Source organism: Euprymna scolopes, chromosome 19 (genome assembly GCF_053919585.1).
Source record: "Euprymna scolopes isolate OS-2025 chromosome 19, ASM5391958v1, whole genome shotgun sequence".
In the NCBI taxonomy this organism is placed as follows: domain Eukaryota; kingdom Metazoa; phylum Mollusca; class Cephalopoda; order Sepiida; family Sepiolidae; genus Euprymna; species Euprymna scolopes.
Genome location: NC_136500.1, coordinates 61,316,525 through 61,343,358, shown reverse-complemented (window position 1 = coordinate 61,343,358; position 26,834 = coordinate 61,316,525). Strand labels below are relative to the sequence as shown.

The following is a 26,834-nucleotide window of genomic DNA, read 5'->3' as shown; positions in this document are numbered from 1 at the left end:
TCGTCACATAATTGGCTTCATCTGCCCCCCCCCCTCCGTCTCTGTGTGTGCCTGCTTTTTGATTTGACATCTGGTTTTTTGCTTATTAGTAAAACCAGAATTAAAATAAGACTTCTGGGAAATGATACGTTGTTGGCAGAATCAGCTGGTCATATTTCTGTCAGTGTGAGGTTCATATCTTTTCGTATCTTTGTTATTGTCTCCTTCTTCTCAATAGCAGCTTTCATGAAAAGTATTTAATAAAGAAACATTGAAAAATTGTAAACGGGTTTACAAAATCTTTTGAGAATTTATTTTTCTTGATAGCATACATGTATACACATAAAACACACAACACCCTCAATAATGGGAAGAGAGAGATAGTAGCCATCCAAAGCTACTGTTCTTTCTCCTTTTGTTAGTTCAGTTGAGAGAGAAATTTCTCTCTGGCTTATCATATAACGCTGATAGCTTCCTGTCTGTGTGACGTCATTGCTAGGAAACATAATCATACTCAAATTCTAATGGAAAAAAATCAACTCTACTTAATTTTTAATCTTATATCGAACTTTACTATACTATTATAATTTTTACACACCTGCTTTTTATCTTGCTACAGGTAGATTGCATTGTCTATAAATAATCTGATGTTATAATGTCAAATTTAAATGTTGTCAAATGGATTCTAACTAAAACACACCACACAGTCTATTTGTCAGAATTGCAATTTGAAAACACTTTTTTATGATTAAGATATTAATTTTTGATTTTGTGTTTTTAAAAAGCCATTTACCAAAGAAATAATGTTTTTGGCTTGCATGAAAAATATAAGTGACATCTGAAGACATGAAAAGAAGTTAATGGAACAGTTACAATTTGCGTTTTTTTTTATATGGTTTCACAAATGGAGTACAAAACTCATGTGGCTGTCTCTTACCTATGTTTCTCCCTTTCATTTAAAATCTTTACTTCATTGCATAATTGAGAATAGCCAGTGTGTGTCGATTTCGTGCTTTAATTTGACTTTTGTCTAATTCATCCATTATTTATCCTCTCTATCACCTATCTTGAATTAAGATCACATATTTGTCGATTTGTAACAAAAGTTTTCAATGAAACAATACTTTTTGGACAGTTCACAAGTTTATTCACATTTCTGAAAATTGAAAACAATAAACCATCGTTGTTTAAAGTACCAGAGGTTTTCCCTCAATATGGTTGAGAAAGAGAACAGGCCTTCTTCCTGTCAAGACATATGTGCTTCGGGCAAGATTCAATGGACAGAGTTAAAGAGAAAATAATGGAGTTGATGCGATCTTACTCCGCTTACAATTCTGCCGTCACTTCCTAAGACTAAGTCACCTACAGCGGTTTGTGAGAAGAGTAGATAGTTCGTCTTTGCCTCAATTAAACAGAATTCTCATTGTAGGAGAAAAGGAAGAAATCCTAACTACCCCATTATACAGCATTTTGTATCATGTCTTCCACAGTTCCATTCAGTTAATCAAAATTGCATATTTATCAACCCCTTTGTCAACTTACATCCACTGCTCTTTGCACTCGTTTTTCTCATAATCACATGTAACACTATATTAGACATGTTGCTTTTTTAGAATTTTCATCGTCATGAGCAATAAAACTTCACACTCTTTAATCTAGTATTTTAATCCTTTTCCTATTGCTGATTACTTAAGTTCAAGTTTTTAATTAAAAGAGTATTTACTTCTGAATGGTAGGTAAACACTTCCAATAACAACTTAAGATTAAACTGAGCTAATGAAAACAGTAAGCATAATAATGTACAATAATAACAGAACCTTCGCCCCTCTCCTGGCAACTTGGTACTAGAATATGCTGTTTACATAAAAACACCACTTATTTAATCGATTGTTTACAATAGTTATCCGAGATGAATTACTTATGATGACCAAACAGGATGAATCTGTTTCACATAAGGAAACTTTTGGTTTTATTTTTACCTCTCGTTAAAGCTAAATAACCACTCAAAGATAAAGGTTAATGAAATGGATAGATTGACAGTTGAATGATAATAGATACTACGAGAGGATTGGAAATCTCCTCATACCGTCCTCTCAAAACGACAGTCAATTGATAAACAGCAATTCTTCCTCCTTTCTCAGAAACATCAGTCATGGAATGTGAAGATTAAAAACAAAATAGGGAGGAAGCAAGAGTTAGGATCTTGCCAAAAGTAAATCTAAAGTGCACTTTTCACTCTCCATAAATATTGTGTAATTGTTTACTACATGTATTGTGGTTTTGCATTAAAAAGCAAGAAATGTGAATATGGCATAAAATGATTCACCAAAATATATGAAAAGAATACAAAAAAATGATATCAGTGAGATATTGTATACCAGACAATTTATTCAATACTATTCTTTAATATAGTATACCAGCCAACTTATTCATTCAATACTATTCTTTAATATTGTACAATGTTCAGGTATTTTTTTAATTTAATGCAAACCTACAAAACTGTTTCAAATCATCCATTGTTGATTAATGAATTAAAAAGAAATGAAAGTATATTTTGAACTGTAAAAAATGTTTGTTCTTCAAACTCACATGAACTAACAATTCTCACATAAAAAAAAAAAACTTTAATCCTTTTTTGTAAACTTTAAACTTTTCTATATACAAAAACAATTGTAATAAAAGCACTACCAAGTTGATCTTAAATATTGTATAATCAATCCATTATATTATCATTTTCAGTCCCCCACCCCTAATTTCTGGCTCCCATCTTATCTCGCAATTACTTATAACGTCACCAACTAACCTTCGGAAGAACCCCCCCCCCATCCGATTTTGTTTTATATCATAAGTTGCTTAAAACGTGATTAGTTGAAGTTCAGAATAAAATCACGCTTTCTCTTAACGGTTAATTTAAAAAAAAAAATCTTCTGAACGCTATTAAAAGTTGAATTCTTCACTAGTTTGGAGACGGAATGCGTTGTTGTGATAAGTGATTTTCTCTATTAATTCGCACTTTTTATTTTAAGATTCAAATATTAATAACTACATTTTATTTCAGTATTTAATTTATGTATTTCTGTTGTATTAAATGCTAGCTTTAATTTTTTTTTTTTTTTTTTTTTTTTTTTTTTTTTTCTCGTCCATAAATGTTTATCTACCAAGTTGATCTTAAATATTGTATAATCAATCCATTATATTATCATTTTCAGTCCCCCACCCCTAATTTCTGGCTCCCATCTTATCTCGCAATTACTTATAACGTCACCAACTAACCTTCGGAAGAAACCCCCCCCCCCATCCGATTTTGTTTTATATCATAAGTTGCTTAAAACGTGATTAGTTAAAGTTCAGAATAAAATCACGCTTTCTCTTAACGGTTAATTTAAAAAAAAAAAATCTTCTGAACGCTATTAAAAGTTAAATTCTTCACTAGTTTGGAGACGGAATGCGTTGTTGTGATAAGTGATTTTCTCTATTAATTCGCACTTTTTATTTTAAGATTCAAATATTAATAACTACATTTTATTTCAGTATTTAATTTATGTATTTCTGTTGTATTAAATGCTAGCTTTAATTTTTTTTTTTTTTTTTTTTTTTTTTTTTTTTTTCTCGTCCATAAATGTTTATCTACCAAGTTGATCTTAAATATTGTATAATCAATCCATTATATTATCATTTTCAGTCCCCCACCCCTAATTTCTGGCTCCCATCTTATCTCGCAATTACTTATAACGTCACCAACTAACCTTCGGAAGAAACCCCCCCCCCCATCCGATTTTGTTTTATATCATAAGTTGCTTAAAACGTGATTAGTTAAAGTTCAGAATAAAATCACGCTTTCTCTTAACGGTTAATTTAAAAAAAAAAAATCTTCTGAACGCTATTAAAAGTTAAATTCTTCACTAGTTTGGAGACGGAATGCGTTGTTGTGATAAGTGATTTTCTCTATTAATTCGCACTTTTTATTTTAAGATTCAAATATTAATAACTACATTTTATTTCAGTATTTAATTTATGTATTTCTGTTGTATTAAATGCTAGCTTTAATTTTTTTTTTTTTTTTTTTTTTTTTTCTCGTCCATAAATGTTTATCTACCAAGTTGATCTTAAATATTGTATAATCAATCCATTATATTATCATTTTCAGTCCCCCACCCCTAATTTCTGGCTCCCATCTTATCTCGCAATTACTTATAACGTCACCAACTAACCTTCGGAAGAACCCCCCCCCCCCATCCGATTTTGTTTTATATCATAAGTTGCTTAAAACGTGATTAGTTAAAGTTCAGAATAAAATCACGCTTTCTCTTAACGGTTAATTTAAAAAAAAAAATCTTCTGAACGCTATTAAAAGTTAAATTCTTCACTAGTTTGGAGACGGAATGCGTTGTTGTGATAAGTGATTTTCTCTATTAATTCGCACTTTTTATTTTAAGATTCAAATATTAATAACTACATTTTATTTCAGTATTTAATTTATGTATTTCTGTTGTATTAAATGCTAGCTTTAATTTTTTTTTTTTTTTTTCTCGTCCATAAATGTTTATCTACCAAGTTGATCTTAAATATTGTATAATCAATCCATTATATTATCATTTTCAGTCCCCCACCCCTAATTTCTGGCTCCCATCTTATCTCGCAATTACTTATAACGTCACCAACTAACCTTCGGAAGAAACCCCCCCCCCCATCCGATTTTGTTTTATATCATAAGTTGCTTAAAACGTGATTAGTTAAAGTTCAGAATAAAATCACGCTTTCTCTTAACGGTTAATTTAAAAAAAAAAAAATCTTCTGAACGCTATTAAAAGTTAAATTCTTCACTAGTTTGGAGACGGAATGCGTTGTTGTGATAAGTGATTTTCTCTATTAATTCGCACTTTTTATTTTAAGATTCAAATATTAATAACTACATTTTATTTCAGTATTTAATTTATGTATTTCTGTTGTATTAAATGCTAGCTTTAATTTTTTTTTTTTTTTTTTTTTTTTTTTTTTTTTTTCTCGTCCATAAATGTTTATCTACCAAGTTGATCTTAAATATTGTATAATCAATCCATTATATTATCATTTTCAGTCCCCCACCCCTAATTTCTGGCTCCCATCTTATCTCGCAATTACTTATAACGTCACCAACTAACCTTCAGAAGAACCCCCCCCCCATCCGATTTTGTTTTATATCATAAGTTGCTTAAAACGTGATTAGTTAAAGTTCAGAATAAAATCACGCTTTCTCTTAACGGTTAATTTAAAAAAAAAAATCTTCTGAACGCTATTAAAAGTTAAATTCTTCACTAGTTTGGAGACGGAATGCGTTGTTGTGATAAGTGATTTTCTCTATTAATTCGCACTTTTTATTTTAAGATTCAAATATTAATAACTACATTTTATTTCAGTATTTAATTTATGTATTTCTGTTGTATTAAATGCTAGCTTTAATTTTTTTTTTTTTTTTTTTTTTTTTTTTTCTCGTCCATAAATGTTTATCTACCAAGTTGATCTTAAATATTGTATAATCAATCCATTATATTATCATTTTCAGTCCCCCACCCCTAATTTCTGGCTCCCATCTTATCTCGCAATTACTTATAACGTCACCAACTAACCTTCGGAAGAAACCCCCCCCCCCCATCCGATTTTGTTTTATATCATAAGTTGCTTAAAACGTGATTAGTTAAAGTTCAGAATAAAATCACGCTTTCTCTTAACGGTTAATTTAAAAAAAAAAAATCTTCTGAACGCTATTAAAAGTTAAATTCTTCACTAGTTTGGAGACGGAATGCGTTGTTGTGATAAGTGATTTTCTCTATTAATTCGCACTTTTTATTTTAAGATTCAAATATTAATAACTACATTTTATTTCAGTATTTAATTTATGTATTTCTGTTGTATTAAATGCTAGCTTTAATTTTTTTTTTTTTTTTTTTTTTTTTTTTTTTCTCGTCCATAAATGTTTATCTACCAAGTTGATCTTAAATATTGTATAATCAATCCATTATATTATCATTTTCAGTCCCCCACCCCTAATTTCTGGCTCCCATCTTATCTCGCAATTACTTATAACGTCACCAACTAACCTTCGGAAGAAACCCCCCCCCCCATCCGATTTTGTTTTATATCATAAGTTGCTTAAAACGTGATTAGTTAAAGTTCAGAATAAAATCACGCTTTCTCTTAACGGTTAATTTAAAAAAAAAAATCTTCTGAACGCTATTAAAAGTTAAATTCTTCACTAGTTTGGAGACGGAATGCGTTGTTGTGATAAGTGATTTTCTCTATTAATTCGCACTTTTTATTTTAAGATTCAAATATTAATAACTACATTTTATTTCAGTATTTAATTTATGTATTTCTGTTGTATTAAATGCTAGCTTTAATTTTTTTTTTTTTTTTTTTTTTTTTCTCGTCCATAAATGTTTATTTATCTACCGAGTTGATTGCAAAAATAGATTACCTAATTGTACTCATTTTTAGTTCGTGGGAGGGGAATCTATCACCATACTTTCCCTTAAACAGGTCCGTTGGACTTTTATAAGTACAATACTTAATAGTTATTTTTTTTTTTTTTTTTTTTTTTTTTATTTTTTTTTTTATTTTTTATTTTTTATTTTTTTTTAATGGAGAGTAGAAAACGCATTGTGGATGCGTTATCGGCAGCTCCTGTTACTCTCGCTTCTTCTTATTTGTCCCTCAGTCCTCATTTTTAAATGAGTGATTTTTCTGACAAAGGGAGAAGAAAAAGCTGTTTTCTAGGTTGGCAGTATTTTTGCGCGAACAGTTGGCAGAGTTGGTGGAAATTTTCTGTTTCTATGTCTATCCTTGTAGCCATGTCACTAGTAAGGGTGCTGGAGGTAAACGTTTTGTCTGGGCTGACGTTATCCGCCTGATAGTCAGGGACCCGAACCTTGGATTAACCACTAAGGAGGCTGTCCTATCAGCAGGTGCAAAGTACTGGGGCTGCTGTATTGCCATTTGGTGAATGGAATCTGGACCATGCAGTAGCTTCTGGTGGGGCCTCTCGATGCCATACTAGTGGGTAATTGTTACGGCTTTACCTTATCATGTGGTACAAAAAAAAAAAAAAATTCTTCGTTTCTTTTTCTCTCTTAGTTTCCCCTCTCTGTCCTGCTCTAAGTAAATCTGTCGACCTAGTCCACAAATTCCAAAATTTCATCATGACAAGTTTCAAGAAAAAATACACGATTAAACCCGGTTCTCCAACTTCCAACGTAGACCCCTACTACCATGTCTCCTTCTCCAACATCAGGGGTCTACGTTCTAACCTTCCAGAGGTTGAAACCCAATTACAGGAGACTAAACCAGACCTTTTATTTTTAAGTGAAACTGGCATTGGACAGGCTATTTCCCTTGATGAGTTTGCAATTACAGGATACTCTAACTTAACTTCTAAATCTGACCCCCAAGATCGCCATGGGCATGGAATATGTGCCTATATTAAAGATAGCTTTCCATGTGGGAGGGACATCTCCAGGGAAGATCCTAACTTACCTTATATGTGCTTCCGGGTTGCTTTAGCTCACACTACTGCATTTATATTTACTCTCTATCGCCCCCACAACAGCGGAGTTACTATCTTTCAAAGCATATCTGAGAAAATTGACCAAGTCCTTTCTACTTATCCTTCAGCTAACATTCACGTATGTGGAGACTTCAATGTTCACAACGTCGAATGGTTGACCCACTCAAACAAGACCGATGATGAGGGGAGGTTCTGTCATGATTTCTCCATTGCCTATGACCTCACTCAGATTGTTCAGGAACCTACCCGTGTGCCCGATAATGACGGCCAGTATGCGAGCCTACTAGACCTTTTTCTCACAACTTGCCCTGAACTATGTTCAGTTTCTGTTCTGTCGCCTCTTGGATCTTCCGACCACTCTGTTGTATCAATTAAGATAAAAATGAAATGTAATAAGTCCCCAGACGTACCTCTTCATCGTACAGTATATCGATACACTAAGGCTGACTGGGATAGCTTCCGTACATTTATATCTGATCTACCTCTGCATTCCATGTTTAAAAAGGATGTGTCCTCTATAGTATTAGACCTAACTGAATGGTTAATTGTAGGTATTGACCATTTCATACCCTCTAAAAAATTTCAGCAAAAACCTAACAGCCAGCCATGGTTCTCTCCAGAATGTGCTGCTGCCATTGCGCACAGAAATCACTTTTTCCACTGCTTCAAACGTAATAGATGTATGGAAACTAAAGCCGTTTTCAGGACTGCCAGCAACCATTGTAAGAAAGTAATAAGGAACGCAAGAGAGTTGTATGCTCAATCTGTTAAGTCCAAAGTAGCTGAGCAGCGGCTTGGTTCCCACCAGTTTTGGCAAATAGCAAACAGAATCCTGAACAGAAGCGTGTGCTCCATCCCAACTATTATCAATGGATCTGAGGTAATCTCGTCAGCATCAGACAAAGCCAAACTCTTTGTCAAGAACTTTGCAGCTAATTCTACCCTTTGCGACCAAGACCGCCAACCCCCAATATTTCCTCTTGTATCAGAAAACACGCTATGTGATATACGTATATCTGTACGTGATGTTGCCAAGCTAATCAAAAACCTTGATTCCAGTAAAGCAACTGGCCCTGATGGTATTCCAATTATAGTACTCAAAAAACTTCAACCTGAACTAGCGCCCATACTTACAAAACTGTTTAAACGTTGTCTTAAGGAGAATAGTTTCCCATCTCCCTGGAAAATCTCATCAGTATGCCCTGTATTTAAGAATTCAGGTGATCGCTCATCCCCCTCTCAGTACAGGCCAATAAGTCTCCTGTGCGTCATGAGTAAGTTGCTAGAATCTGTATTAAATACAGAAGTAATCAAACATCTCAACAAAAATAACCTTCTTAGTGACACTCAATATGGTTTCCGTTCTGCTAGATCTACAGCAGATGTCCTTACAGTTATATCGCATAGGATTAGCAAATCTCTCGACGGTGGCAATCTTTCTAGGGCAATTGCTCTTGACATATCTAAAGCCTTTGATAGGGTATGGCATAAAGGTTTACTTCATAAGATCGCTAGCTATGGTATAGCTGGAAAAGTCTTCTCAATTATTAAATCATTTCTTTCTGATAGATTCATAAGAGTAGTAGTTGAGGGGCAAAAATCAGAAGCTCACAATATTAATGCCGGTGTCCCTCAGGGATCCATCCTGGGCCCAACTCTTTTCCTGATCTACATTAATGATCTTCCAAATCATATCCTTACATCATTTGTAGACATTTATGCTGACGACACTACCATTTATGGTACCACATCTAAGACAGTAAACGAGCAAGTTCTCTCCAATTCTCTCTCCTCTGATCTTGAGCACGTAGTACAATGGGGAAAGGAGTGGCTGGTTACTTTTAATGCATCTAAAACCAAGCTTCTCTCTTTACATCATCAACATTCTAATCCACATTTGTCATCAATTGAAATGAATGGCTCTCGTCTTCAGGAGGCCTCAAGTTTTGACAAGCTTCTGGGCTTGACCATTACTCCTGATCTTAAATGGAACACGTATATCAAATCTGTTGCCAAGGCCGCTGGAAAAATGGTGGGATCTTTCTATCGATCCAGTAGATATCTCACTGCTGATGCTATTCTCTATCTATATAAGAGCCAGGTACGTCCAAGGATGGAATACTGTTGCCACATCTGGGCAGGAGCTGCTAGAAAGAACTTGTCCTGCCTTGATAGAGTTCAAAATAGACTTCGTAGCCTCGTAGGAGATGTCCTTTTCTCCTCCTTGCAACCTCTATCTCACAGAAGAGATGTTGCGAGTTTGTCTCTGATGTATCGTTATTTTCATGGAAAGTGTTCAACTGAGCTTCAATCTATGGTCCCCCCTCGCCAAACTTTCACAAGAAACACTCGTCTAGCTGTAAACACTATCAATAATTTCCCCCACTCTTTATCTGTGCCTAAACCTAAACGTAGATTCCATGAACAAAGCTTCTTTCTTAGAACTGCACGCCTGTGGAATTGTCTTCCGTTTTCCTGCTTTCCGGCTGACTACAATATGGTTTTGTTCAAGTCTAAAGTAAATAAGTTCTTGATGAGCCGTTCCATATAAGTTATTAAATTTACCAAATTTTCATTACTAATGATTACTATATTGACCAACTTCTACTGTACACTCTTTAACCCTTATCCTTGAGTGGCCTCTGGGCCTTGATAATGTGGTGATGCCTTTGTAAAAAAAAAAAAAAAAAAAAAAAAAAAAAAAATCATAGAAATCAATAACTAGACAAGCTATTTTATTAATAAGAACGAGAAATTTTCTTATTTACTTCTTAGTGTTATTGAGTTATATTTTAAGGTGTCCAAAAATCACTGTAATGTTTTGAACTTAAATAGTCTTTATTTTTATTTTTGATGATATCTTTCTGTAATTTTAACACAATCTGGCTAAAACATTATAAAAACAAATTTTAATGCAAAATTCAAACAATCTTTATTCATAAAAAATGTCCTTTAAATGTTGCCCATTTTCAGCGTCCAATATTTGTGCTCTTTCCCAAAACATTCATGACAGATTGCAGAATCTCTGGATTGCGATTTTGCTCCCTTATTTCGTTCCTGATGTTTTCCTTCAGTTCTTGCAGGGTTTGGAGTTTGATGTTTCGAGGTCTGCCAGTTTGTGGAATGAAATAAGGGATTTAAATCACAATTTAGAGATTTTACAATCTATCATGAATAATATTTTGGAAAGAGCACTAATATGCGAAGCTGAAAATGGGCAATATTTAAAAGACATTATTTTTCATAAATAAAGATTGTTTGAATTTTGCATTTAAAAAAAATATTTCTCCATGTCTTAATCAGATTATGCTAAAATTACAGAAAGATATCATCAAAAATAAAGAATCTATTTAAGTTCAAAACCCTTCAGTGACCTTTTGAACACCCAGTACATGTAAATATGTAAGTTGATGTTCATAAAATCTATAACAATCTGTTGAGTAGTTTTTGCAAACAGGCATCTATGACATTGTTAATAAAATTTAAAATCCCTTCTGTAATCTAACCATATTTGGTACAAATAAACTTGAGTCTGTACTTGACTTTTCCACCAAGTTTTAGTCATGAATGTTTGTTTTTCTTATGTGCATTCAATGATAAGCCCACCTTGATATGGTGTATAAAATTATCAACAACTCTGATACACTCTTCTTCTCGGCACGGCTCTGATTTAGGCTGTGGTAACTTTCTTTAATCCGGGAATAGTCTGGATATATTTTTGATAGGCACAAATCTAACAGCTAAAACCTAGGATGAGGGAAGGTTATGATCTGATGAGTGTAAAGCCTATTCAGGATGACTTGATCAACAAGTGAGGTATAGAGTGATGTTTATTTGTATCAAATATGGTTAGATTGCAGAAAAGATTTTGCATTTTATTAATGGTTCCATAGGTGGCTTTTTGTTTTTAGGAGAAGATGTTGCCCTGTATACATACAAACAAGCACGAATGCCAACAACACCTTCTACTGCATTGTGAAAGTAATGAATAGATAAATTGTTACTTTCCTATTATATTTGTTAAATTATTGATATTGTAATAGCATTTATTTGCAAATTTACTATGCTTTCCATTGACACACATGGTGCTATATCATTTTTTTTTTTTTTTCACTGATTTAATAACGATTCGTATTTGTGAGAGACAACCAAATAAATTTATAATGTCATTTGCAATGTTTGCAATATTAGGTTGAAATTGGACATGAAATAGTCGTTTTAACTATATGCAACACATATTATAAGATAAAAACATTAAATAAGCAGTCCCAGACAATGTTGTGTAGGGGGTACATATTTAAAGATGACGAAAGTTCATATTGGGAGAGCCACATATAACAGGTTCATGTAATACGGGGACTCAGAATAGATGACGATGATAATGAGGGGGACATTTATACAGACTGGGATGATTCTTGTTAACACATATTAATCCGGCTGGGAGATATTGATGCAACAGTTCTTATACAGAGGAGTGGAGGATACATAATCTTGGAAGGGTTATAATATTCATTATAAGATGATAATAAAACACATTTACCTTTTCTGGTTGTGAGGAATGACGACTCGTGACAACAGTTACAAACATAGTTGGTTTCTTTATTATTCAATCGACCGATCCGTGATGTCAGGAATTCAAACTTTGATTTACATGGTCCATTTTCCTCCCTTCGCTTCTAAGGGGCCCTCCTCTCCAACTGACTCTCTGTCTCATCCTCTCAACTCTTGACTGACTTCGAACTCTCAGATTCCTATATTGAGAAATCTCCTTTGTTTACGACGTCAGAAGTGTGGTTTTCAAAGTGACTAATTTTCATGTAGCTTTACATATGTTTGTCCAACCACACTTTTGGAAAACAAAAGAATCCTCAATTCTAATTCTAACCTATTTTTTAAACAATATATTTTAACTCGCATTGTGTATTCATTTAACTGACATATTTAATATCCAGATTTCTAAAAGAATGGACAATCGACTCTTTTTCCGACATAAACAATATTTAACTATTTCTAATAGAATTAACAATGTACTTAATTTCTAACATTCCATTTTCCATTATCTTTAACACTTGCCTACAGGGTTCGATTCTAGCTTTATCCTAATATCATTTTCACTTATCTAGTATGTCTTATTACTTACATGAGAAGAGGACAGCCTTTTCATGTAACAACAATATTTAGGTTGTTCTTTGGAAAATAGTATTACGGTAAAGCATGCTTAATAGTGGGAGGTAGGAGGTACAAAAGAACTCTTCTCTAACAAAATAACAGTTTGTTGAAATTTGTTTAGCTCATCACTTATTCAATTTTCCAATTTACAGAGATGGAAGAAAAGATGCTGCAATATATGATTAAGATCTGTATTATACTATATCAGAAGGTTTTAGATGATGATGGATTATTTGGATTATTATTTTGTCTCAAAATTCTACAGAGATTCTTTAGTTTGAAAAGATGCACCTGAAGGTCAGAAGTTACATTAACTAAAGCATTTTTGAAAATAGCAACGAAGATGAGAATGCTACTCTGAATAGTCGAGATAATACATATGTGTATCATTGTTTGTTTACTACTTGTACCTACATGACATTGTTATGGATTTATTAGTTTTACATTTAAAAAAAAAAATACATTTAAATTTTTTAAAAGTTGGTGAGAAACAAAGTGAAATAAAAAAGTGTAAGTCACATTTAAGCGAGAAACATACATACACACAAAATGCAAAGAGTTGCAAAATGTTAATATAGACAAGAGATTGTCATTATAAGAAATGATGTAACACCCTCATTTTTACTTTTTCACTTTTTTCTTTTTCCTTTCCATGCTTATGTTTCAGTCTCTCTTACCTGTACTCTTCTTTCATCTGCTATGAAAGAAAATAGGTTTTAATTTTATCTATAAATTATATATTTTTATTAATTAATATTAATATAATCTAAATTAAATTATTTGTTTATTCCTCTCTTTCCCTTACAAGAACCCCCCCCCATCTCTCTCTATATATATAAACTGATATAATACACTTTTTTCCATACATCAACATGTGTGAATTACTCTCTCTTCCCCTTTCTCTGTTTGAACTCATCTAATCTCCTTTTTGTCTTAACGTTTACTGGTAACTGCTACTAAACAATGTTGGCCATATTGCTATGGAAACTAACTAAAATGTAACATGAACGAATAAATGGGCAATACACATGTATATTAATATGTGGACAATTGCAGTAACTAGATCCAGAAGCCACTAAACTCCAAAACTGAAATTAATGATCAGAAGTCAATAGAAGGTAGAGAAACCTGAACAATATAGCAATGACTTATGAAGAAAACCAAGCTTCTCTCTTTCTATCATCAACGCTCTGACCTCACTTAGCTCCAATTGAAATGAACGATTATCGCCTTGGGGAAGCACTATGTTTTGACAAGCTTCTGGCACTGACCTTTATTCCTGATCTGAAATGGAACACATACATCAAATACGTTGCCAAGATCGCTGGAAAAATGATTGGATCATTCTAATGCAATCCTCTACCTGTATAAGAGCCAAGTACATCCTAGGATGGAATCCTGTTGGCACATCTGGGCAGCAGATGCTCAGGGACCTATCCTGCCTTGACAGAGTTCAAAACCAGCTGTAAAACCTAGTAGGGGGGATATCTCTTTCTCTTTCCTGCAACCTCTTTCTCACAAAAGAGTCATTGCGAGCCTGTCTCTGCTCTATCGTTATTTTCATGGCAAGTGCTCGTCTAAGCTTCAATCTATGGTCCTCCCTTACCAAACTTTCACAAAAAACACTTGCCTAGCTAAAACTACTATCAACAATTTCCCCAACTCTCTCTGTACCAAAATTTAAATGCAGATTCCATGAACAAAGCTTCTTTCCTAGAAGTGCCTGCCTGTGAAACTGTTCTGCTGGCCTGCTTTCTGGCTGACTACAACATGATCATCTTCAAGTCCATTGTAAAAAAGTTCTTATTGAGCCAGCCTCCAAATAATCAACTTATACTCAATTTCCACCACTAACCACTGCTACACTGTTGTCCCGATGACCACCATACACTCATTAACCCTTAGCCCCGAGTGGTCTTTGGGCTTTAATAAGTGGTGATTCTCCTGTAAAAAAAAAAAAATCAAGATTATAACAATAAAAGAATTGGATCTAGATAACTTATAGAGAGTTTTGAGAGAAATATATCAAAGAATCTCTAAAAATGAAATAATATATATATTAATATATAGAAGCACTAAATACAGAAACCCAACTCAATTCTGGTGGTGTGCTTTGCTTCATATAGATATAAAATTTTATTTAAAGTACTGACAAAAATACCCAACATTGCCCAGCATTGAATGAGGAAGCCTATGTCTTTTTGTTCCCAGCCCATAATATTTATTACTTATTTTTATTCTTATTTTCACATTTTATGATATAGGTGCGGAGTGAGGATGTACTCACATTGATTGGGAGAAAGTGGGTGTAAGTAAAGTGGGAGTGAAATAAATTTCAGTGAATTTATAGTCTTCAATATCAATTTTTGCTGTAAATCAATCGGGTGGGGGGGGTTCTTTGGCACTCCTGCTCTAAGCTATGAACTCCTTATTAACATTTTTATTCTTATTCTTTTATTGTCTATCATTTTCATGTTATAAGTAAAATAATATTAAACGTTTCTTTTTTATGGATTGCAAGCATGACTGTAAACTACAAAATTATGTATTTCTTTTAATGAAAATGAAATATACTGCTTCAAATACACTGGGTACAGTAGTTTCAGGATATGTATGGTCATGTTGGTTTATCTTCAAAACTTTCAGAGGAGTTTGTTCACAAACAGGAGCCATAACTTTATAAACAGAAACTGATGTCAGAACATCAGTTATATCGAGCATGAGACCTTTCATTAATAACTATAATGAAAGACTACTACCACCACCACCACTGCTGCTACTACTACTATTAATGATAATAATAAGAAGAAAATTGTGAGAAATTGAGATGTAATGTATGACATTGATGAAAACAGCCGAAACATTAAGGAAAATTCTCAAGTGCAGAAAGCAACTCACATAACCACATAACACTGTCCAAACATAATAAAATTAAAATAAAAATTGAACAAAAATATAAAGAACATCATATGAATCCAAGAGAATTGAAACTTTAAGAAATTTCATAATATGATATCTCCTTCCTCTTAATATGGCAACATCTGTTTTGGTCTGAATATTGTACCTAAGCAATAAGCACTTTAACTAGTGATATAGACCAGATTACAACCCTTATCTGATTCCCTGTGCGTGGGTTGTTCTCATTCCGCATTCCATATCATATATCAGTTCATTCTGTGTTAAGTTGCTTTACCAGGGATTGAACTCACAACCTCTATATACAATTAACTCTAGAACATTTCATCTTTTATCCTAGTGGATAAAGGCGTGGGTTATGTGTTCAATAGGATAATTTGTGATGGTTTATAAACCTAATGTTTAATATGATTATTTACCTTTACTCATATTGCATGTTATATGCTTATAGTTAATTAGTTGTTGTTAATATTGTTATTATTTCTAATTTTGAGACTATCTCACCTTGTTGAACATAACAAATATGATGAAAACAACAGTTGAAACATGTAAAAAAAATAACAAAATCTCATTCGACATAGAAAATATTGTAAAAATTGTTTTCAGTCTAAATACGTTGTATGAAAAGTAAATAAAAGTATGCATTTATACATTAAGAGATCAAAATACAAATTGGTCAGATCCATTACTGCTACGATAAATTTCTTCATGAGTCAAAATTGGTCATCACTTTGTCTTTAGGACACATTCCTTGTAAGACTTGAAGAAAGCATTACTTGAAAGTATTAAGTAATCATTTCAAAAGAAAACAGTTAAAATCTTTCACATTGCATTGCAGCAAACAAATTGATATTAATCTTTTTGTAAATAAATGTTGGCATAGGTGTGCACTCTTTGATTACTTTTGTGTTTTCCTTTTTATATATAATACTACCAAGGCTACCTGGCGTTGCCAACATAACATATTTGTATTTCTATAAAAACATGCACTTCTCAACCTCTCTGGCAGTCTCTCTTTCTTTTGCCCCCATTTTATCCCTCTTTCTCCTCCAACTTATTTCACTCTAGCTAGACATATACACACCTACAACTCTCCTTTATGTAATGGATTCGTCCAGGAATGAGTCTGCATTTTCTTTCCAAATATGTACATAACACTGAAAAATAGATCCTTCATGACAAAACCTAGCCTAGTTGACCTCCGGAGAATTAATATTTTTTTTCTAAATTTTAGATGTTATTCATGTAATACAACTTTGTTGGTCTTTGTTTTGTAGTTTTTCTTTTACTTTTAACATGACATACATACAACTGTTATTTATGTAATATATTTCACATTATATGCATACACATTCACACATTCTTTTTGCTTGTGTAAATGTTTTATTGTTTTGTCATTTTTATTTTTATATCTGAATTAAAATAATTTTATTCATCTGTTCCAGATTGTGTTGCAGTCCCGAGATTACAATGCTCTATCGATGAGCGTAATGGCATTTGTTTCAATGCTGTATCCACTGGAATACATGTTCCCTGTTATTCCTTTACTTCCAACTTGCATGAGTTGTGCAGAGCAAGTAAGTAAACAAAGCATTCTGCCTTTCAGCAGATTTTATTTCTATCTTTTTTAATTGAAAACTGAATTTAATTGCATCTAATAACCTTACAGACCAATGATATGTATTATATACTAAGTCAGGGTTAAACAGTTTGAAGCAGGGGGGCTACCAAACCATGTTTGGATAAGAAGAATTACATAAAAGAAAAAAATTTAATATTTTTGGTGCTAAACTATAGATGGCCATGGGAAACTTTCATCATCATGGTCACCTGAATAAAACAAAATAATAATTAACAATTCCTATGAATATATGAAGCAACCAACCTATTATTAGTTGTTTGGATGAATAAATTTATATTATGAAAAGGCATTTACAGTCATCATTTATCCATGCAGATCCCAGTCATGAAAAGAACAAGTATTCATGGCCAGATTATGTCCTATAAGGGCCCTAAGCATTTACATTATGGTTGCTGCGATATAAAAATGCTGTGTGTTATTTAGATTCATATTATTTGGATTCATCGGACTATTGTTTTCATCTTGAGTGTGTTTTCACAACGTTTCGGTTGATTGAACCTTCAACCTTCAGGAGAATATAACTTTTTACAGTTGATTTTTCCAAGTACTCTAACCACTGCACCACGGGTCCTTGCAAACAATTCTAGTACGAATTTTAGGAACCTTAAACCTATTTTATTTCTAGCTGTAAATATCACTATTTATTACTTTCTCTGCGTATTACTAGACATTATATCTATATGTTTTTACTTATTACTTGTATATATTATCTATTGTTTATAATTAATGGTTCCCATATCGTATTAAAATCCTCAGTGTGGGCGACCGAAAAATACAATTGCAAATTACTTAGAACCTCTATCCAGTCATGGCTGATGGAACAAGAGAATGCTAACCGCGTGAAGTAAATAAATTGAAATGCTGTCCAAATTCCCAGAAACATTCCAGAGTTCGGCAAGATACACCTGAAGAAGGTTGGTGGTTACATCGACTGAAACGTGAAAATCACACTCAAGATCAGAACAGTAGTCCGATGAATACAAATAATGCGAATAAGCGATCCTCATCTCAAAAATTCAGTACCTTCTAAGTCAAACTGGAGAACTTATATGAAATTTCCGAATTAATGTAATTTTTTTTTTTTTTTACTTTTTAATTGCAATAAAATATATGTGCAAAATAATAAATCATTTATTTACTTGAAATATTTTTCTGATAGTTTAAGTTTTAGATGCAAACCAGTGTTTGATTCCATGTTTTTACACGTAATTTACATTTGAAAAGTTCTCTCTTTTTTTAATTGCAATACCTCAAGCAATCTCTATCTGCAGATTATCTTTGAAATCACATTTTGTTTCAACTTTTAAAATATTTATTAAAATAGCTCTACACTTATTTATATTTTGAATATTTCTATTATCTACTTCTGTTAAATATTGGTGGGTTTTTTAATAAAGTGTAGATATCATTTATTAAATAAAGTTAAGTTTGATTCTGGAAATGGCATGGCATCATGGTTACAGGCATTGACTATGGGCTTGATATATAGGATTCAAATTCTGTTATGACTGCTGTATTAATTTCAATATATTATATGTATCCAATGTATTATTATTATACCCTTGGGAAATGTATGAATTTATATGTCCTCTCTCTAGCTATGGATTACATAGTATGGTAGACTTGGTTTTGCAATTAGTCTAAGAAAAGAAAAACTCTGAAATAACACCAACCTTTCTCTGCGTACCCCAGCATTGTTTCCAAATGTCCTAGATTTCTCATCACCATTGAATTCAAACAATTCTTGTGCAAGAGATGTGATGTTGGAGATTGCACAACGTTTGCTTTACTGTTGACTTTCGGTACAAATATCCTTACAGAAAGTATCCAGTGTCTCTCTAAACTGAAAAGAGACCTTTATTTGTTTCACAATGCTATTTGAAGATATGGCCAACATACAAATATAAAAAGGTTTATTACTGCTAGCGAACAATATATTGGATATTTACAAATTAACTAACTGGTTTGTAATGTATACGGAGAATGGGCCAACTGTTTTCGCACTATCATATGTCTCAAGATTAATATAGTTTTTGTTTATACACTATTTGAGAAAGTTCATAGTATATGGAAGCATCAGTATTTCGTCTGCAACAATTAAGTATGATTGATAAATCAATCAGCTATCGTTTGACATGGATAGATGGATATTTGAGATTGAAAATATTTGAAATGCTTTTATAAAAGTCTGTGCACATTTAAATAGCTACCAGAAAAGCTGCGACCTATTGGATCACTCATTGAGCTCATGATAGATTGAAAATTAACAATGTTTTGGATTTTTTTTAAACAAATTAACTAATATTACTACCAGCATTGGTATTCCCTTTTGTTTATAATGAACTATTCCAATCTCAATTTTTTATAGTTAGTTTTGTTACCTCTTCTGGTTAATAAACAAGAGTAGGGACAGACACTGATGGAAACGAGAGTGATAGATACCATATAAAATAACATTGGGTAGTTAAGCAGCAGTGAGAGTGATTATCCTCTCACTACTTATTTATTTCCATTGATTTATATAACTACTTAAATAAAAGCATAACCTACCTAATCACAATATATATATATATATATATATATATATATATATATATATATATATATATATATATATTGAGCTTTCTTTATCTGCCTTGGATCGTCTTATAAATATTGATACAAATATTTATTTGGACTTTGTTTACAGTATTATACAACCTGTATTCTTACTGCACTTCAGTATTATATATATATATATATATATATATATATATATATATATATATATATATATATATAGTGTGTGTGTTTGTGTGTGTGTGTACACATAAAAGCCTGGAGAAAAAGGGAGAATAGCTCTTATTGAATAGAAAATATTAAGATGAGTCAGGATATACAGATATTTAGACAATCCATCCATGTAGATTGTTTGAGTGAGAAACTAGAAGCTTAAAAGAAATTTAGGTTTATAGGAGGCAATACAATGCAGAGATGTAACGGATAGACACAAAGTAAAGCAATTTAAATGTTTGACTTTCAAATTCTTCATGTACGTTTAAAAGTCTAATACATGTATGACGAAGGGAAGGTTTTCCCAAAATATTGCAACACAGATATACTACCTGACCACCTGACACAAGCAAGTAAGAACATATTACATGCAAAATATTATTTAAAAAGAAATGTGTGTGTGTGTATATATATATATATATATAGATAGATAGATATACATACATGTATTGAATCAGTAATGGTGAAACTGCATAGTTTGTTGCACCATTATATCTTAAGTTGCTTAAGTTTCTGTTTATCCGTTACATCTGCATTGTATTTCCTCCGATAAACTTATTTTTTATACATACATCAAACAATGCTTCAAGCAAACTACATTAACCTTTTAGAAATTTAATATCTCAAAGATGTAAAAAAATTGACTACCTCGTAAATGTGAAATAACAAATTTTAGACACAATAAAATTTTGAAAGAAAAGTAAAAGAAAAAACTAATACACTTTATATATTTAAAAAAATAAATATATAGAAAACAGAAGGCTTATACTTACCGATTGTCTTAGTTTTCCCTATGTCAGTGTAAGATAAGTTTTTTGTTCATTTGACATGCCTAAACATCATGAATGCCAAAATCCATTTCAAACAAATGGAGTGGCACTCATTGGTAGATGGGAATAAATAGATAGTGAGGTGTTAATAAAACCAAGGATAGATTGGTTAGTTAGCATTAGCTATAAAAATTATCATAAAATGTAAATCCATGCAATTAGTATGATGATTTCCCCCGGGAATGAAACTTAAACGCTTCTGTGTAGCTTACTTTCCATTTGTATTGAACTCAGTTGAAGTAAATACTATATATATATATATATAGTGCTAGCAAAAAGAAAGTCTGCACTTGTAATTTTTTCAAAAACTGCAAATTTAAGCTAAATTCAATGTAACTGTTTAAACAACCTATACCTCATTTGATTCGCCTTTTATTCCTCTATAATTTTACCTGTTTGACTTTTAATTGAAATATTCTAGTGGTAATCCCATCTTCATGCAGGATAATGCTCTCATTCATACAGCTGGCAATGTTAAGAGATTCCTGGAAGAGCATGATATTCAATGTTTGGATTGGCCTGCACAATCTCCAGACCTCAATCCTATCGAAAACTTATGGCATTACATCAAGCAACAGCTACGCAATGATAAAATTTCAAATTTGGAAGAAATTGTGACAAAAATTAAAGAAAAGTAGGATGCCCTTTCCCTGGTTGCTGCAGTCTAATTCAAGGAATTCCCAAAAGATTTTAGGCTGTCAAATTGTAGAAAGGCTATGCTATTAAATATTAACTAGTTCATTGTGTTCCTGTTGTATTTGTGTTGCATTAATGTCCTAAATTTACATTTAAATAACAATTTTTCCATTGTGCAGCCTCTCTTTTTGCCTCCTCAATTTGAAGTTATTTTTTTTAAGTTGACCACTAGAATATGTTAATTAAAAGTCAAATATGAACAGTGCAGACATTCTTTTTGCCGCCTGTGTATATATATATATATATATATATATATATATATATATATACACACACACCCCGTGCCAGAATTATATACAAATCAATATTTTCGTTCTAACTTCAATAGTTTTCAATGAAAATTTGTGAAATTTAGCGCGTTATATGGCAACACTAACACAAGCGCAGATCTAAAATTTTAAGCTAATCCGCACAGTAATAAACAATTGGCAGCCATTTTGGTGATTTGCATTTTTTTTCAACGTGCCAATTTTATGTGCAAACCAATGCTAAAAGATCATGGAAACATTGATTATTCTAGGAATTTGTAAATTGAGAACAACAATAATAAAGAACAAACAACTTCAATATGGTTTCATAGTACAATCAATATCTTATATAATTGCCATTTTTATTGACAAGAGCAAAAAGCCTTTGGTCCATTGAAGATGTCAAACTTTCGATTTCATCTGATGAAATGTCTTTGGCAGCAGTCAGAATAGCATTCCAGAGGTTATCCTTGGAGTTGTACTGCCTTCCTCCGGAGTAAATATTTTGTTTCAAGATGCTCCACAGATTTTTGACGGGATTTAAACCTGGAGAACAGGCTGGCTATCGCATTATTTTCCCATGTCTGGCAAAAACTCTCTCCAAATATTCAGTGGCTATCCTTGCAGAATGAGACAGTGCATTATCATGCATGAATACCATCTTTTTCCGGAATGCCAAATTCTTCTTGTGCCAGGGTTCTGAGTGTTCCTAAATTAAGTCAATGTAGAGTTTGGCAGTAATTTTCACTCCATCTGTGACTCTGAATGGTCCTACCAGCTCATTGTCAATGATTGCAGCCTAAAAGATCACATCACCATGTCCTTGTTGATGCCTGATCCTTTGGGGGATGTAGAACCTTATTATGGTACCATCCTTCACCCATCAGGTCCATCGGCACTCATCAGTGAACAAAACAGTTTGAAAATTCACCTTCATGTGATCTCTTGCCCACTCCATCCTCTTTTTCTTGTGGATATCCTTCAATTGAGGGCGGACCTCTGGCTTTCCAAATTTTGCAATCATCCTCAGGATACGGCAACGAGTTGATTTGGGCACATCAGGAATGCCAGCTTTTTCAAAAACTTTTTTGCTAGATTCAAATGGGTTACGGCGAATTTCTCTATTGATCTTGCTCATTGTTTGACGTGACAGATATGATTTCTTACGAATTTTCCATTTGTCAGAACGTCCTTTGCAATGTTAAGGGTTATTATAATATTTTTTGATTGTACGATGATCACGGTGTAATTCTTTGGCAATTTCTAAGGTGGAAATCTTATTATGGAGCCTTTGAACAATTTTAGACTTCTCAGCTTAACTTAAAGCACCTTTACGTCCATCTTGCATATAAAGTTAGCATGCAAATCGCCAAAATGGCTGCCGTTTGCTCTCTATTGCATAGATCAGCTTAACATTTTATATCTGCGCATGTGTTAGTGTTGCTGTATAACATGCGAAGTTTCACGAATTTTCATTGAAAACTATCAAAGTTAGGACAAAAATATCGATTTGCATATAATTCTGGCACGGGGTTTACATATATATATATATAAGCTCAATATGCGAGATAGAAATTCTAGGGTAAATTATGTAGAATTGCAACAAAATTTATTGTTTTACAAAGGAGTACAAATAATGATTAAAGTTTGTTTCCTTAACCCATGGATTTTCTATAAATAGTCCATCTCATCGGAGGCACCGTTGTTAGGAAAATAGATGTGTGTAATTAGCGCATAATTTGAAAATTAAAGTGATAGTATAAAAAGGATACTCAAACTTAAAATAATGAATATACAGGAACAGTTGTAAAATCCAATGAATACTTATAATATAAATATGATATTTTGTTTCATGTTATAAGCGTTTATACATGACATAAGTAATATGATATTATATATATATATATATATATATATATATATATATATATATATAAGTTCTACATGAAGTTATCTTCAGTATTTTTCAATAGCAAATCTTACAAAACAACATGATGCTCGATAACACAATAACAACATATACTGTACAAATTATCTTATTCCTTGTAGCCTTCTTTTTATTTCGTTTACATGTGTTTTACTTGTTACTCACTCAACTCTTTGATGTCTCTTCTCTCTCTTTTTACCAAACTTTTTTACTTCCCTGTTGGCAAGGTAACAAGAATCATCTATTCCTCTTCTACTGCACTTTATTAATTACACTCCCCCCTCCCCTCTCTCTTTCTTTCTCTCATTTTTCTTTTTCTCATTTCCCCCTTGCTTTCTGTCTGATATAAAGATCTGTGATCATGATTTTTTTTTTCCTTTGTATCAAAAGTAGTACTTAGTATCATTATTGTGACAATCTTAGTTCTGTGTATGCTAGTAATCTTTTTATTATGATAATACATAACAACAACTATGGGGATTTAATGATTTATTACTGAAAATGGAAATGAAACCTTAACATACAGCAGAGCATTACAAAAGAAAGTGACTCGTGTGGTTACCAGATGAACTCTGATTAGATTGTTTAAATTTAGAAAAGGGTGAATTTTACAGATAAAATCCCAAATTAGTCTTTTTCGTCTCTCTCTCTCTCTCTCTTTCTCTCTCTCTCTCTCTCTCTCTCTCTCTCTCTCTCTCTCTCCAACTACAGATTAAATAATATTACTGCTACTTGGACTATTCCAATATATTTATTATTGCCTTTATTACCTTCAACTGTAAACAAAAATAAACAGAGTGGGAGTCAGGCCACATACAGTCATAGATAGAAACTTAGTAATAAATAGGTTGCGTGGTGAGTTAATTGCAGCTAATTAGAACAATAAAAACGAAAGTTTACTTAGAAATAACCCCATCCCAACACTGAGGAATATTTTAGCACTTATTTTGTGTTATTAAAAACACACACTACACACATTAGTGAAACAAATGTCGTTTAAGTCAACATCTGTACAATAATGGATAATAAATGTTGAAACTGTTATTATTTTTTTTTAATTTGCTTTTGACAGAAATCTTTATTAAAACTTATTTTCTGCAATTAATTGTGAAATTTTTATAGGTTCTTCTTGTTTATTATAAGTTAAGCCCCTTTCTAAGCTAGTTCAATGGCTGCGTAACATAGCATGGATGCATGTATGCAAATGCATGCAAAATGACATCACTAGTAGGGAAAAATAAAGACTTAAAAAAGGAAAATCACGTTAGATGTGGGTGACGTCACGCGCATAACAATGTTGTTGTACAACAAAAAAGCGAGTTAGAATTCTTTTTTACTTTGCGACTGAGGCTACAACATGTTAGTTCCTGGACAATGTTACATTTGTGCAACTATAGCATAGTCACATTTACATAATAGATCTTCCATTTTTTATATAGATGTACGCAGTAAACTAAGGTTAGGTTTCACATCCATGAATCACATTACATACACATATCTATTTGACTCTTCCCTTTATCGAAAGTGATAATGCTCTTTTAATTGGTAGTGGCAGAAGTTCCCTGAATTTGCTCCATTCACTCCTAACTCATACAATCAGATTAACGCCTGTTTTACCCTGTGCTGTTATAGTATCACCAAAGAAACAGAATTCGATAATCTCAATAGCTTCACCATCCATCACCTTCAGCACAATTATTCTCAATAGCATCATCATCTAAATATACTTTCTTCACATCATAGTTCTCATCCATTTCCATTGTGTTCCACCTCTTCCACACAAACTGGTTATCCTGTCTCAACCTACCAGTAATTCCACTGTATTTCTTGTGTACCCAATGTTTACAAGTATCACAAAAAAATAATTGCACCCAACTCCTTTTTCAAAAACTGAGCAGGGGAGTGTTCCAGCATTACAACCGTTGATGACTTTGATTTTGGTAAAATTCACTCTCAGACCTTTACTCTGGATAGTATTCCTCCAAGTAAGTAGGTTCTCCATTGTTTAACGGTCAAGTACTAAATTGTCGGGATACAGTATGATTTCCAGACAAGCTATACGAAACTGTCCGTCCGGACACTGTTTCGAAAACACAAATAAAAAGCAATAGACTTTTGTTACTTCAGCATTTATGATGCCATAAAAAATCTCTTAGGATTTACCCAATGTCTTCAAACTCTGTTTAAGTGAATGATGTGCACGGAGACAAATACAAAAAATAACAAAATCCACAGGGTTTTAGTAGTAGTAGTAGTAGTAGTAGTGTATGTGTATGTAATCTATATAAATAAGACAGTAGATGTATGTATGTGTGTGTCTGTGTGTAAATATTCAATCGATAAGCTTTTAAATTACTGATCACATAACATTAAATTAACAAGAAATAGTAATCATATTCCAAGGATGGTTTATAATAAAATCTTTGTTTCAATAGATGAATAATGTACACAGAAATATGTTGGCAAGTTGAAATGCAAAATGCTCATTTCAACTTGCCAACATATTTCTATTACTTTTGCGCATGTGCAAATTCATTCATAGCCTGAAGCAGTTTAATTTTAAATCTTTCTTATCTATCTGTCAATAGTGCAAATGGTAAGAGACGTGGCTGGAGTGCTAAATGTTTTGGTTTCTATTCTAGCTGCTAGCACCCAAGTCATTTTTTTTTTTTAATTTTCTGAAATTAGTGCTATATATTAGGTACAATATAATATTCAATAAAGAATTGGCTCGGTAATAATAAATACAAAATCTGTATTAGTTCAAATATATTTAAGCATATTTTACGACTGGGCAAGCCCCCCCCCTTCTGCTAGTTAAAAATAAATTTGAATAAGATTATTTGACTAAATAAGAGATGTTCAATAAGGCACAATAAATAAATGAAAAGTGACAATCAATAGTTAAACTACTACAATCAAGTTAGTTGGCATTGTACATAATCGTTTTTCTTCAGTTAGTTCACCTGTGTCACTGAATTAGTTTACAATTGCATCCATCTGCCAGTTTTACAAATATTTTAGTGGTAGATGCTCTGACGAACTACAAGCCCTTGTACCCCCTCTACATAAATACCCCCGACAAATCTGTCAAGCAGTAAAATCTCACCCCTAT

At 32.5% G+C, this 26,834-nt stretch overlaps 1 protein-coding gene across 14 annotated transcripts in view; it reads left to right on the top strand.

The window, feature by feature from the left end:
* Positions 1-26,834, top strand: part of LOC145303656 (MAP kinase-activating death domain protein-like) — a 602,561-nt gene that overhangs the window by 239,425 nt on the left and 336,302 nt on the right. For all 14 annotated transcript variants that reach the window (XR_013873756.1, XM_080145234.1, XM_080145231.1 and 11 more), the window contains one exon: positions 17,050-17,181. Coding sequence is in view for 13 of the 14 variants with exons in the window: in XM_080145234.1 (XP_080001360.1) it covers positions 17,050-17,181 (132 nt within the window). In the remaining variant the exon portion in view is untranslated. The remainder of the gene's footprint in view (positions 1-17,049; positions 17,182-26,834) is intronic.